The sequence below is a fragment of the Centruroides vittatus genome, unplaced genomic scaffold (assembly GCF_030686945.1).
Source record: "Centruroides vittatus isolate TY-2023 unplaced genomic scaffold, ASM3068694v2 scaffold_1015, whole genome shotgun sequence".
In the NCBI taxonomy this organism is placed as follows: Eukaryota; Metazoa; Arthropoda; class Arachnida; order Scorpiones; family Buthidae; genus Centruroides; species Centruroides vittatus.
The window spans coordinates 1,766,391-1,780,939 of record NW_027122666.1 but is presented as its reverse complement, the minus strand read 5'-3'; the positions used below and the strand labels follow the sequence as shown (position 1 = coordinate 1,780,939).

Genomic DNA, 14,549 nt, shown 5'->3' with positions numbered 1-14,549 from the left:
ATCGAGATATATAACTCGAAGTATACCTGTAATTTGATATTAGGAATAGGTGTTAGGTGCCACATCTTATTAAATTTAATTATTATAATAAATTAATATATTATTAAATAATTTACAATATTCCGGCTTTAATTAATAACATCAGGTTTAAGATGTTTATATATGTAAGTCTGTCTCAATTTAACTTCTATTTCAGCTCTACTTCCAATGTTTTCAAATAGTGTATAAGATTAATGAGACAACTTACAATTTGCTGACATTACTTTCAGAGACCATCATTAATGATATTACAAGTGAAAAACAAGAAGAAATGAATAAATTAAATATTTTAAAATTTGTTTCACTCTGAATTCTGCCAAACTGAAAATGTAAAATTCTGAAGTTGTATAATTTAGTTGCAGTTGTATTTTCAGGTTAGGACTTTAATAATACAGTAGAGCATCGTTTATCCGAATCAATTGGGGACTGGGGTTGTTCGGATAACTTATTTTTCGGATAATCGATTATGTATGAAAAATTTTTATAATAATAATCATGGCTATCGTATCATTAAAAATTATTTCTTTATTTTGTACAAAGAAAATAAATATATTGAAAAATATAAAAACAAAAAAATTATATTTTGGAAGTTAATCTGGTATCAAAAACATTCGATTCAGCAGGACACAGTCCGACTGGAACGCTTTCAGTTAACAGACGTTTCGGTTGATTGGCTTTTGGATAAACAACGCTCTATTGTATTAGAATGATCACTTTTCAGGTTACATAGAGCCTAGGCTTTAAGCTTTTGTGTGAAACTTGGACTCATCATGAATCAAACTGTCATGTTATATTAAAAACAGTTTCCTAGCAATATTCTTCAGAATGTTAAGTGTAAAATTTAGGATCAAAAATTATTTTAATTATAAATTTTTAAAAGAATGTTTGTCTGTTTAGTGACTTGTAAATCAGAAGTCTGCAGATAGGGCCACAACTGTGCTTAGTGTTGCCACCTTTTCAAAATTGCTGACCTGGATGGTAGGTCAGGTTTGTTCGAACAGAAGTCCCTGACGCATGCACAATGTTAATTTACCATGCAAAGAATAACATGCATGCCAGTTCTAAACCAGTTAGGGACTTGTGCACAAGAAACTTAAATTAAGAAATGAAATAACTTAGCTTTAAAAAGCTGAGAAGCAAAACAACAAAAATTTGACAGGTTGCTATGAAATCCCGGACAAAATTAATTGTTAACCTGGACAATTTATTAAAAACCGGACGGGTGGCAACACTAACTGTGTTTAATATCCAAATATCCATTAAACAGCAGATATAGATAAATATATTCAATATTCAAAAATAAAAATTGATTTTTATTTTCAATTTATGCATTTCTTAATATATCTTTATGTTTTTATTAATTTTTTAATTTTTATATTTTTTTTCATATATTCTCACATTCTTCAAAAAGTTTTCTATGATGTACAAACATTTTTTAATTTACATCTCATATGTATATTATATTCAAGAAAGTCTGAAAATCATTTTATTTTTATTATTATTTAACAAATTTCATCTAAGATGAATATTATATGATAAAAGATACATGACAAAGATCTTTCATAAAAGATATTTTACAAAATATTTGACAATGTAATAAGCAATCTTTTATAAAATAAAAGATGGTCTATTCCTTTATAAAATTAAAAACAATTACAAAATTCCTTTATAAAATATCTTTTTATAAAAAGTAATAGATAACAATTATCTCTGATAAAAGATTTGAGAGTTTAAAAACAAGATGGCAGAGAGAAAGCAAGTTTAGTATGTTTGCTCAAAAAAACTGTTGATTTTCAAAATATGAAAAGGCTTAAAAAGAGTCAACATCAAGACTATATAAATAAAAAACTGAAAGTTTACAAAAGGATTGCTGATGCAACTAAAACCACCAACAACAGATACAAAGTAGAAGATATGAAGAAAAAACAAAAACAAGTTGAGAAGCCAATATTTGGCAGAAAAAATAAAGGAAGGTACAAATAACTTACTTTATTTTACAGATGAATGTACAGTACACATCATAATACATAGCATGTTTATAGAAATAAAATAAATATCTACATATGCTTTCAAGATTAAATGGCTAAAAATGATGATGATAATCCAAATGCTACATCTTCAATCATCACAGAAAATGAAAACACATTGCAATGTCCAAGAACTAGACTAGAACAAACTAGCAGCCAATGTTGCCTTGTTACTTCAAGGATCAATACTATGGTGGACATGTCAAACATTGTAACAAACAAATCAACATATATAAGATTCAATTGACAGTTTTGGACAAATTATAGCATGTAAATTATGTGACATTCAATGTGCAAAGCAATGATCTTATATTATAAGCTAAGGAAAAATTTGCTGGACACTTTGAACATCAGTCTCTGGCTACCTTTTTTTTTATTGTCATCATCATCATCATCCCAGCCTATCACTTTGCAAGTTTTGGTAATTCACAATCATACATATTCAAGAAAATTATTATAAATACAATTTACAAAAGCATTCTTTTATTTAGCATATAAATTTATCAAAAGATTCTAGACTGATCTAAAGAAAAAAAAAAAAAAATGACAATCAATTTTTAATTCATATAATTTTTGCAAAATACAAATATCTATAAAAACAATGTTGAAAGGATAATCAACAACAATACTTACTGATAGAAAAAGAAATTTTTAGACACAAATATTCTATTCAAAACAAGAAATTCAGAAAGAAGTGCTGCATCATTTCTTTCTAATTATTAATAGTAAATAAATCGGGTATACTATAGATTACTCCCTATGGAATTTCGTGTGTTTGGGTATATATCTGAACTCAGGGGACCGAGACGAGTTCAATGATACTCTACTTTTGGACCAGAGACGAAAAATAAAAAAGTTATCATACTTTTTTCCAGCGATCGCGCGATGATAGGGAGTCGTGTCACTCTCCGCTAAGTCGGCCTCGCTATCGCAATCGGGAGTCCCGTCGCTTGCCGTTAAAATTGCCTTTAGTAGACATTTTCCCCCTTTTTTTTACTTTGTTCAAGAACTACCGTGAATCAATAACTAGTTTAGCACATGGCGGCGTGTGGTGGCTCCCATACGAGAGGTCAGTCGGGCCGCCATGTTCGCTGCCATAAGTAACATTAACCGAAATGGCGATCGCGCGATGATCGGAAGTTGTGTTGCTCTCTCTGCTCTCGTATCGCGTGTTTAACGCTCCGGGAGAAGACCGTAGTCTGACGTCACGGTTTGCAGACTTTACCGCAAGATGGCAATACTAGCAACTACAGTGCCGTCTGCATGACAGCATTAAAAAAGTATGGTAACTTAAAAAGTGTGATAATTTTTTTTATTTTTCGTCTCCGGTCCAAAAATAGGATACTGTTGAACTTGTCTCGGTCCTGAGTTCAAATATATAATCAAAGTCCTGAAATTCCATAGGGAGTAATCTATAGTACACCCAATAAAAGAAAGATATTCAATTTAGAATGTACTTAATTTTCAATAATTACAAAAAAAAATTAGGTAAAACTCCAGCAAAACAGATAATGAACCTAATTACAGTTGACAAGAATCCAGACTCGAATCCTGATTATCTTACTTAAATTTTGCTCTCTTAATGCTCACAAGAAGAGTTCAAAATAAAAATACAAAAATAATATTCTTCTAACTTCAATAAACAAAATAATGAAAATATTTTCCAAATATTAAATAAAAGCTTATTAAGTTATTAAGTAATAAATTAGTATCAGCAATGATGTCACTAAATAATTTAAATATTTCAAAACTAACAAGATATGAATTTAATTTAATATCAAATTAAAAATTCTGAGCCTAAAAACACGAGATTTTATCAGCTTGAACTTAGATTTAATAAAATTCCTGATAAAACATTACTGACGAATAAAATCTTATTAACTTAAAAGTAATTTAATTCTTTTCTTCACAAAATTGCTATCAAATTTCAAATTAAAAAAGGAATCAAATTACAAATACTCCAGATTTAAAATATTTTTTAAAATTAATGTTAAATTATTAGTTTGTCAATTTTAATATTAAAAAATATTAACTAAATTTTTTAAGCTTTGATTTAAAAAAAATAATTATGGTATTATTTCAATTATTAGTAAAAGTTACTTTTAGATAAATGATGTATGTATTTACAACATGTATATGGATAGATCTGTATTTAGAATTTTATCGCTGGGGGTGTGAATACCGATTTTGCTGCTTGATATTTATACAGTTAACGACTGCATTCATCAGAGTCAACAGTTGTAACCAAGCAAAGGTGTTCTAATTGGTAACCGTTATGTAGTTACATCTGTCGAATGACGAGTGATGTATGTGTTAGAACAAAAAGCAGCCATCACTAATTAGTTTCAGGTAGCGACAGGTAGCGTAAACGAAAGATGCTACCAAATGTGATGTCAAAACACCAAAAATGTTTCAAAACAGCACTACCGTAGAGGGCATTCAGCAGAAAAATACTCAACAGCTCTGGAACTGTTGAGTCTGCTGAATGCAGCCAATGTACTATACCTATGATACCTACAGTTGATACAGTGGCGCATTACAACTTCACAAACCCCGCAAAGTTGAATTAGGGATTGACTTCAGATATTTTTCTTCAGGGGTAATTTTTGGGGAAAATGTTTTCTTATAGAAGATTTGTTTGGATCCCCAGGAAATTGACCTTTTTGTCCATAGGATAATGCATCAATGGGTTGATACCTACAGCTCCAACAAGGCCCCAACTGTCTCATTCAGAGCTTGAATTGTACCTCTCCTTTCCCATTCTTCCCATCCCCTCACACCCTCATTTACACTGTTGTGCTTCTTTTAATCCCGAAAAAATACATTACATTTTTGGTGGCATAACATTAAGAGGGTAAGTCTCCCCCACTCAAACCCTCCAATAGCTTTGCCCCTGTACACATATTATCTAATATTATTCATTTACTGCAGTAGAAATTACCTCCACGACGTTAATTTTTTCTGAATATGTACGTATTTTATTTTTCCAAATTAAAATCTTATTAATTTTTAAAAAAGGATAATCAATTAGCATTCCCTTCTAAATTAGCTCGTGATACCTACTTTTGGTAATCAAGACTATCAAACTCATCTCATGACGTCAAAACTACAAATTAAAAATAAAAAAAATCCGACTTTTTTTTTGGTTTGAATTCAGTTCATTAGGCTTAACGAATTGCATGATATAAACACGATAACAATATTTTCACCTTTTTTCTGGCCTTCTCGCCTCTTCTTCCTTTTCCTGGGCTCCCTTTCCGACATTGTGACCAAAACTTAAAAAATTTCTTAATTTGTTTAATAACAAAACTATCTTTTCACCGCAGACGATAACACATGGTCATATATATCCGATCAGAGGCGTTCCGGAAATGCTTTACTTTATCATACATAAAATTTTTAAAAGTTGACGTTATGTTAAAATATTTTTATTTATTAATATTGAAATAACTGTTAAAATTATTAATAAATTTCTTAGTAATTTTAAAATGTAAAGTTTGTGATACGCGTATTTACTTTCTAATAAGATTAAATTTTTGATCGTCATTGAAAATCTTTAATTTTAATTATCGGTCTTGACCTTTAGATTTAAAATTTAAAATTAAATTATACTTTATTTTATATTTGTTTTCTTATGATAAATTTATGTTATTTGTTTGTTTGTTTCTTGATGGAAAAAATCTGAAAACATATGACGGGCGAATGGCCGAGATGGTTAAAGCGCCAGTCTACCCCCGCTGGAGGACCCAGATTCGAATCAGAATCCGACGGACCACCCCCGAAAAACACTAGGCATTTTTCAGGGTTGATCCGTCTCTCGTCCTCTGACCACACACATTGTGGGCCTAACAGAACCCGCAATACGTATGGAAAACCTTGAATACGTCGCATTTATGAGTGTTGAATACAAGTAACAAAAAGTCAATTAACAGCCTCAGCCTGATAGATGAGATGTAAGAAACCCAGGATATGTCAACCTTAACTGCTCTGCAATCCGGCCATTCGATAACGGGCTTGCTTAAAAGGCCTTGAGTACCCATAAAGCGAAAGAATTTTTTAAAAAAGATCAGTTAATAAAATTCTCCAAAAAAATGATACATTCAAAATTTATGAGCATTTATTACGTGATATCTAATCATACCGCAAAGTTAGATTTTAACAATAACTACAAATCATTTTTGAGCTAACAATAATCAAAATAATCGCAATACAAAGAAAATGGAGGATCTAAAATTATTTTACGATAGAGTAAAAGATCAAGTGACTAGTAAAGCAGATTCTCTCGTAATTTTACTGTATCACGCCGTCATTTCTAAAGGGATGTATTGCGTAGGCATTGGAGACAACTGGTCAGAAAACTTGACAAAAATCGATGCTAACGAACTACCCAAAGACTGGAACAGCAATCAAAAACTGTACACTTTGCGATTTGTGGACGCAATTGAAAATCGATTTGAGATGAAAGTTCACAATGATCATGAAATAGAGTGTCTTTATGTTAATTTTTACAACGTTAACGGAGACAAAACGGTAGCATTTCCGATAAAAATATCTTTTTGGATTAGAGAGTCTTGGCAAGAATTCGAAACTGCTTTCACGGAAGAGATACAGAAGTTTCCAGTTCTTGTAAATCGTATAAAAGATACACTCTCTAAAACTGACCAAGAAGAGAAAAGGACCCTAGAAGACCTGACAAAAGAGAATGAGACGAAAAAAACCAAGGCGTTTATTATAGATATAGGAAAGATAGAAATTCCAGGACCATCAACTTCGGGAAATGAAAATGAAGTATCTAAAATAAAGAAGGAAGATCACACAAAAGAAAAATAATAATATTATTAAAATTTATAACTTTTTATTGATTTTTCTAAAGTATTCAAAATTATATTATAATAAAAGTTATTTAATATTTAAACATCTATATTGTGGTTTCATTTTTATAAATAATCAGGTCACTAAACGAACATTTTAATTACTAGGACTATTGCTTTAACCGTCGTCTCTCAATTCCACACCTCCTCAAAAACCCGAGCAACGCCAGACGTACGTCGCTAGTAATATTTAATACTACATTCGTACAATTTGATGTAGTGCATTGAATAAATAGACCTTGAATCTAAGATAGGCCTGATTAACAATTTTGTAAATGGATGTATTGTATTTTAACACAATATTTCCTAAATAATCAATGCAATAGCTGGGAAAACTCCAAAAATAAATTATATTTTTTTCATTTACACAAATTGTTAATTTCATTATTTCATTTTTTTAAGTCAGTGGCGAAAACATGTCCTCCATATGATATCGAAAAAAGGATATGTCTTTTCTTTGCATACCATGTGGTAATCCCACATCCAAGTATGAGCAAATACACTGTAAAAGTAGGAATAATTGAGTTTTGTAATGAAGAATCTATATATATAATCGAGACGGGTTGATAATAATCAGCGCAGATCCCAAACGGTTAGGAGTTGAAAGTTGAAATTTTTTGTACACAGTTAGGATCGTCACGAGAACGTACACTAAGAAGAGATTTTTTCGAAATTCCCCCCGGGAGAGAGGGACAGGATTAAGGCTTCAACAATGGAAGTGTTAAGTAACACTGAAAGTGTTAAGAATGGAAGTGACAACAATAGAAGTGTTAAGAGAAAGCGACGTGCAAGATTTACAGACGCAGATGCAGTTTTTTCGTTTTTGCGGGAAATTGAACATATTTTTAGACCCATCTAAAAATTCTCTAATTAGTCTGGAAACAGGGGATCCAATTCGCGTTTTTCATGAACTATAGAGGGCGCTGAATTTTTACAAAATGACTACTTTATCTGGGTCGCTTGTAACTAGTAATGTAAAATTAATCATATATTACTGCCCGATATAATGATATATGCTGCTTGTAGCTGTTTATCGAGAAATTTTATAGTAGCAGAACAATTATTGCTAGCGGGATACGTCATTATGTGGTATCGAAGTAAGTGAGCGAGATTGTTTTATGCATATTTGTGCCCTTTGTGTTAAAAACATCAGCTTTGACATTGCCTATCAGGGTTAGATTTACAAGTAAAAAGCTATGTAAATTTTTGCTTAGGCTTCGACTTTCAAGGAGCCTCAAACATTTGTACAAGAAAAACAAAAAATTAAAGTCGAATTTTGTAATAAACATTTTTTTACAAACCAACAAAACATACTATACAAAATAAAAAGTAAAGTATTTCGTTAATTTTTTTTCTAAGAATTAGCGTAAGGTCTTTTTTTTAAAAAAAATGATAAAACCAATTTTAAAAAAGATTTTTAAAGGAATGGGTATAAGAATTTAATTAAATTCAGTTATAAAACAGAAGACTAGTGAAACCTCACATCTTTTTCTTCCAATAACCGTATTGAATCAGAGAGATAGTCTGATTTAATTTTTTTCTTTTTATAATTGACTTCTAAAATTGTGAAGGGTTGGTAAGGGGACTTACATTCAGCTTAGGGCTTCGAAATGCTTAAATCCGACCCTGTGTCCCACACAAAATAACTGGCATTTTAACTTTAAGAAAATATCTTTTAAAATTGACAGCATAACTTGTTCGTGTAAAGTTGGACAATCGGGAAACTGCCAATTCTTAAGTCTAATTCACTCTTTCACAATTCGGAGAAGCTCATAAATATAACCGACCGATTTCCGAATAATCATCTGTTTTTCGTGTGAGAATAGACGAAAACTTATATTAGGCTCCCGTAAATCTTTGAAATTGCAATTTGGAACGCAACAGAAAGCTTTGCTTTTTCTATTGTTATTCATATTTACTGCTGATAATACACAAGAATTAATCAAACGACCCAGATAGAATAGTTTTGTTTTTAAACACCAGAGGGCGAGCATCCGGTGAAAAATGCGAATTCTTGCATTCTGTGAAAACGGATAAGATTGACTATAACGTAATAATCTTAATCTTCACTATCGTTACTTTTTGCCCGAGCAACGCCGAATCTATCTGCTAGTTATGATATAATCGAGGTGGGTTGATGATAATAATAATAATTATAATGATAATAATAAGCGCAGAGCCCAAACGGTTAGGAGTTGAAAGTTGAAATTTGGTACACAGTTAGGGTATTTCATGAGAATGTACACCAAGAAAAGATTTTTCGAAATTCCTCCTCTTCGCAAAGGAGAGAGAGGGTTAAGGATTACCCTGAACTCAGATTCTACTGTACTATTTTAGATGCAGTTTTTTTGCGTTCTTGCGGAAATCGAACATAATTTTAGACCATCTAAAAATTTTGCGATTAGTTTCGAAAGAGGGTAAACCTAATTCTTGCACCCGGTGAAAACTGGTAAGATCAGCTATAATCGAATAATTTTAATTTTCGCTATCGTTACTTTACCAGACTAATTCGCTAGTTAGGTAATATAAGTATGCACATACATTAAACACTCAAGAATAAGAAAAATAACGTTTTGACTGGTAAAAAAAAAGGTTGCTTATTTTGCCATGTTGACTAATTTATTATTTTTCATCTGTTATAAACTGAAATACTTTTTAAAAAAGAATCACTTCTATTAAGTCAGCATTCATCGAAGCTCTTAAATCAGATTTAAAAATTTTAAGAATGGAAAAATAAACCAGCTTTACTGAAACTTGGATTAGTGGCAATGCTGTATGTTGGATAGTGTCTGGATAGTGTAGTTTTGCCGTTTTAACATCCAAATTTTAAGAACAGTCAGTGCGATTTACTTTTTCCAGTGCATTGTAAAAATCATGTTTAAATTTTGTAATATTTCCTTTTCTGTCTGTGCTCATATTAGAACTCAAGTTTAATTTTGAGGGTAGAGAAGAGTTTTATAAAATTGTGAATGCTAATAACAAGTAAAATATTTTTTAAGTCTGACCCATGGGAGATATGACACATGACTCTTCCTGTGTCATATCTCCAGTGGGTCAGATCCTGTCTACCTAATTAAGAACGAAAATTTAATAGCATTAATCACCCTTTATACACGAGCTACTGTGCCAAACTTCGTTTTCTTAAACTAAGATATTGTTCAATATCTCAGAACAGAAAATAAAGAAAATAAACAAATTAGATGCCAACATGTACTCTCACACACGACTTTTTCCTTTTATTTGACATTTTTTTGGGTTCAGGAAGTCTCTGAACATGTAGATTTGCAAAAAGCTCAGAGGGTCAAATTTGACACAACTCCAATACTTTTTTGTTTTATAGCCTATACATAACAAGTTCGGAAAGTAAAAAGGAGTTGGAATCGGCAGATTTTTGACAACTCTGATCAAAACTCCATGATTCCGACTCCAAAGCCGTGCTTTATATAAATTTCCTGTTGGTTCTGTCAACAATTAAAACAATGGTATAAGTATTGCCTTAAGATTAATGGTATGGGAATGAAGGCCCATTCACAATGAAAATTAAGCAAAAACATAAAACCATGTGCCTATGTTATTTAATCCAACCATTCACAACGAGTTGCATAAGTATACATAAGTTCATTTCTTAAATTTAATTATAAAACATTAATGTAAATGAAGCTTGGTTATTTATATTCATAAAATGCACAGCTATATCAGTCATCATGTAAACATCAATCTATTTCACACCAACCACTACATTAAATTATATGTGAATTTTATTTTTTAAAGTGCACTATCAGCTGCTCTAAGAATTTGGCCACCTGTATACATGCATGCACTGCATATTTACCAGAACCAACCCTGTTCATGACTAGTGTTCAATCTTTTCGACCAATTACTTTCAAACTCAGTTTTTCACTTAAAGAAATGCAAACAATGTTTTGATTGTTTTTGTTCATTCATGGCTTGTATTGCCATACAAATCCATTTAGCTTTATTTCATCAAATCAAACAAAACTTAATTATTGTATAGGGTTGTTTGGATCAATGAAGTTATACATAAAGCAATGCCAAAGAACTACAATGAGTTATATAAATTTTGAGACTGTTTCGCGTTTATAACATGCTTGTATGGAGCCTAAACTTCGATATGGTATTTCCGTATGGGGTACAGTACAGCTTCTTCTTTTGTATTGAATAGGTTGCAAGTCATACAAAACAACTTTATTAGAACGTTATACAAGTTACCTTATAATACCTTTTATAATACCTGTTACCTCTTATTATAACCAGACTAATATCGACAAACTAAAAGTTTTATATAAAAAACAAGTTCTCTTAGACAGCTTTAAATTAATAAAGGTACAGAAAGAATCTAATTTAAGTGATTTGTTAAAAAAAATTCTTTAGGTCCTGTAACTACAATTATCGATGGAAAAATAATTTGATTCTACCAAAAGTTAAGCACTGTTTTGGCAGAAACGCACCGATCTACCAATTCATATATAACTGAAATGCTTTAAAAGAAGATTATAAAGATTTGAGAACTTACAGAAAAAAATTGAATTGTGTTTAGTTTTGTGTAATTTTTTTTTTGCTGTTCTTTCTTTGTTGATTGTTTGTCTTTTATATATGTATTTTTTGACACTTGGGAAAGGTCAATGGTTATAGTGTCGTTTAGTTTAAATAAATGAATAAATACAGTAGAACAGACCGATGACAGCAGAAATTTATAAATTTACAATTTTCTCAAATTTCATCCTCCAAAAAAGTATCTGAGTACAGTATATTTAGCATCTAGAGTTAGCGCATTGTACAGTACTTTCGTGGTAAAAGCAGAAAACAATGACAGATAGCTTGACAAAAAAAAAAAAAATGCGCCGGTGCCCATTTTGACCCATTACTCAATATAAGATACACGGAATATTGTGTAGTCGACTCAGATGGAAAGACCAATAAAGCGGAAAGCTATCAATACAAGATAACAAAACGAAATTTATCGGACTGAAAATAGCGAAGGACAAGGAGCGCTTCAAAGTTACGTTTGCTGGGAAATACAATGGTGAAAAAGATGAACTGATCAGCGACGGACATGCATGTCACCATGCTCACCTCGAACTGCGATGCAAAAGTCGCAACTAGTGGCAGGCTTGTCACCGAGTGGCTTTTCCTAGCACAATATCAATTGTATTCATTGTTAGGTTTTTGTCACAATGTGTATTTATATTACATCATGATCCACGACATATTTTTCCCATCGAATCTTTATGCTTATTTCCTACGTTTACGATTAAAACTGTAAATTTGGTAAAAACATTTTTTTTAAAACTCTTTCCGCCCTGTGGGCACTAAGAGGGCCTCTTTTAAAAGGCCCATTATGGATTCGGCCAGGCCCACAATGGGGCGACCGGGTGGTGAGGGACGGGGCCCGACATATCCGAACGGACCACCCCCAAAAAATTCCTGGGGATTATTCGACCCGTTCATTAATGTAAATGTGCTACAAAATAATGATAATTTTTTAGTATATATATTTTCAATTATGTATTTTCATATACAATATTTATAACCTGAAAATATATTTTTAATTATTTTATTCGTTGCTATTTTTATTTTGAATTGACAAATCTGGATTGAAAATGCTTTTTACTTAATAGAAATATTTGACTTAAAAATTGAGTGTTTTGTCATCGATTTTAGGTTACCGAATTAATCAAATAGCAACGAATATCCAGTTTTATTCCCCGATTGTTATCTGTCGAGCAATCGGGATTAATTTCTGGAAAACAAAAAATTGCCACAAAATGGGTATCACCTCGACGTGGCTTTGTGGCTTAATGTGTGAGAATTTTATCGAAGTTCTAAAGATAATGTTTTCCATCAGTGGCGTAGCCTGGGTGTCAGCCGCCCGGGGCGGAAGAAAATTTCGCCGCCCCCTTATTTAGGTATCCCAATTTAAAAAACGAAAATATACACTAATTCTAAAGAACTTTTCAGCAAAAACAATCACAATATCAATTGTGTATTGTACAGGTTCAAATTTTTACAAGATATTATTATCATTTATTGTGAAATTTTGCCGCCCCCTAAAAGTGCCGCCCGGGGCGGGCCGCCCCTGCCGCCCCCACTACGCTACGCCACTGTTTTCCGCAGATTAAATACACCCGACAGAAATTTTACAAGCATTTTCATGCGGGTTTGTAAAGCGGTTTTGTCACTTTCTTAAAAATCACACAAAAAGACACAGCATTAAATGTGTTGACTCTATCGCTTTATATAGGTAAAAATAGACACAAACTAAAATTAATATAAAATATACTGTACTAATAGAAGAAGAAAATCAGTAATATATCGATATGTCCTATAAAAAGTTTAATGTCCAGATGGAATTCTTAATGTATTACACGAGGTTTAGGTGAGTGTGATACTATTTAATATTCTGTTTCATTTACAATTTCATGTAGAAATACGTAACAGTAAAAAGAAAAACAACGTTTAAATGTTAAAAGTGGTAGCATTTTAACAATAGGTTCGCTCTTTATCTGACAAAATCGGATAATTAAGTGTTATTTTAGATCGGTTCAGACTCAAGTCCGAAATTATATTCTTTAAATCTTTTAAATATACAGGATGGTGTGAAAGTAGGCATACATTTGTATAATACGGATATTTAGAGTTTCTCGTTTATAAATATATTCTGCGTATGATACTAAAATTTAAGTAAACAAAATTGAATAAATGCGTACAGAAGAATTTTAATACTTGCTCATAACTTATTACAATGTATACTTTTAAGAACAATTTTTAAAATATAAGATTAATTTTAATAATTCATAGTTTCGGTTGAGGTATATGAAATGATGTTACAAAGTTTGACCATTTTTTATTCGACGACCGGACGACCGGTTAATTAAGAAGTTACCAAAATAGTGTAATGTTCATCTCCTTTGAAATAAATGAATGGTCTCTAAGAGAAGTTTTCATAAGACTAGATGATATTTTATAATTGCTAAATTCTGCCACACCAGCACCGCTTTCATGCTATGAGATAAGTTCGCTTTTCACTTCAATCATCGACATTATAACCTTCCTCTTAACGCTTCCACACACTTCTGATGCTATAATTAATAAGTAAAGGTTATATTAGATCAGTTTGAGTATTTTTAACAGCAGTCGTTATCTAGCATAGATGACTGTTAAATTCACAACTGTTGTAAATTAAACGTTAGTAATAATGAAAGATTAAAATAAGCTAAATAAATACAAACTTTTAACGTTATTCAAACAAAATTTGAAGTAACGTTGAAACGTCTTCAGATAAAAAGCCTATTCAGCATATGCTTTGAGTTTATACGGAGTTATATCCTTTCCGAAACAGTAAAAAAAATCTCTATTGTTAAAGGAAAAGTATGATTTACATGGACAAGTATAATACTAACCAAAGTGGAAAGCATATATTTTAAATGGAAATAAATGAAAAGGAGCAATTTTTAATTGTAACAATGTCGGGCTGCAATTTTTAATCATTGTTTTGAATTTGTTTAATTTAAAATATAGTCTTTTTATTTAAAGTTAGTTGTGAGCATCTCTGTACAGTACATCATACTTATTTTTAATAATAAGTTGCGCT

The 14,549-nt window shown here is 31.3% G+C and overlaps 2 protein-coding genes across 3 annotated transcripts in view; one reads left to right on the top strand and one right to left on the bottom strand.

Annotated features, from left to right (window-relative positions):
• The window catches only part of Asph (Aspartyl beta-hydroxylase), a 38,893-nt gene extending 33,448 nt beyond the window's left edge, over positions 1-5,445 (bottom strand). For both annotated transcript variants that reach the window (XM_067283721.1, XM_067283723.1), the window contains exon 1: positions 5,276-5,445. In XM_067283721.1, coding sequence (XP_067139822.1) covers positions 5,276-5,330 — 55 coding nt within the window. In that variant the 5' untranslated portion in view covers positions 5,331-5,445. The remainder of the gene's footprint in view (positions 1-5,275) is intronic.
• Positions 5,446-6,284: 839 nt separating this feature from the next.
• Positions 6,285-6,896, top strand: LOC136986275 (uncharacterized). Its single transcript, XM_067283769.1, has one exon. The coding sequence runs from the start codon at positions 6,285-6,287 to the stop codon at positions 6,894-6,896; it is 612 nt and encodes a 203-aa protein (XP_067139870.1).
• The last annotated feature ends 7,653 nt before the right edge of the window (positions 6,897-14,549 follow it).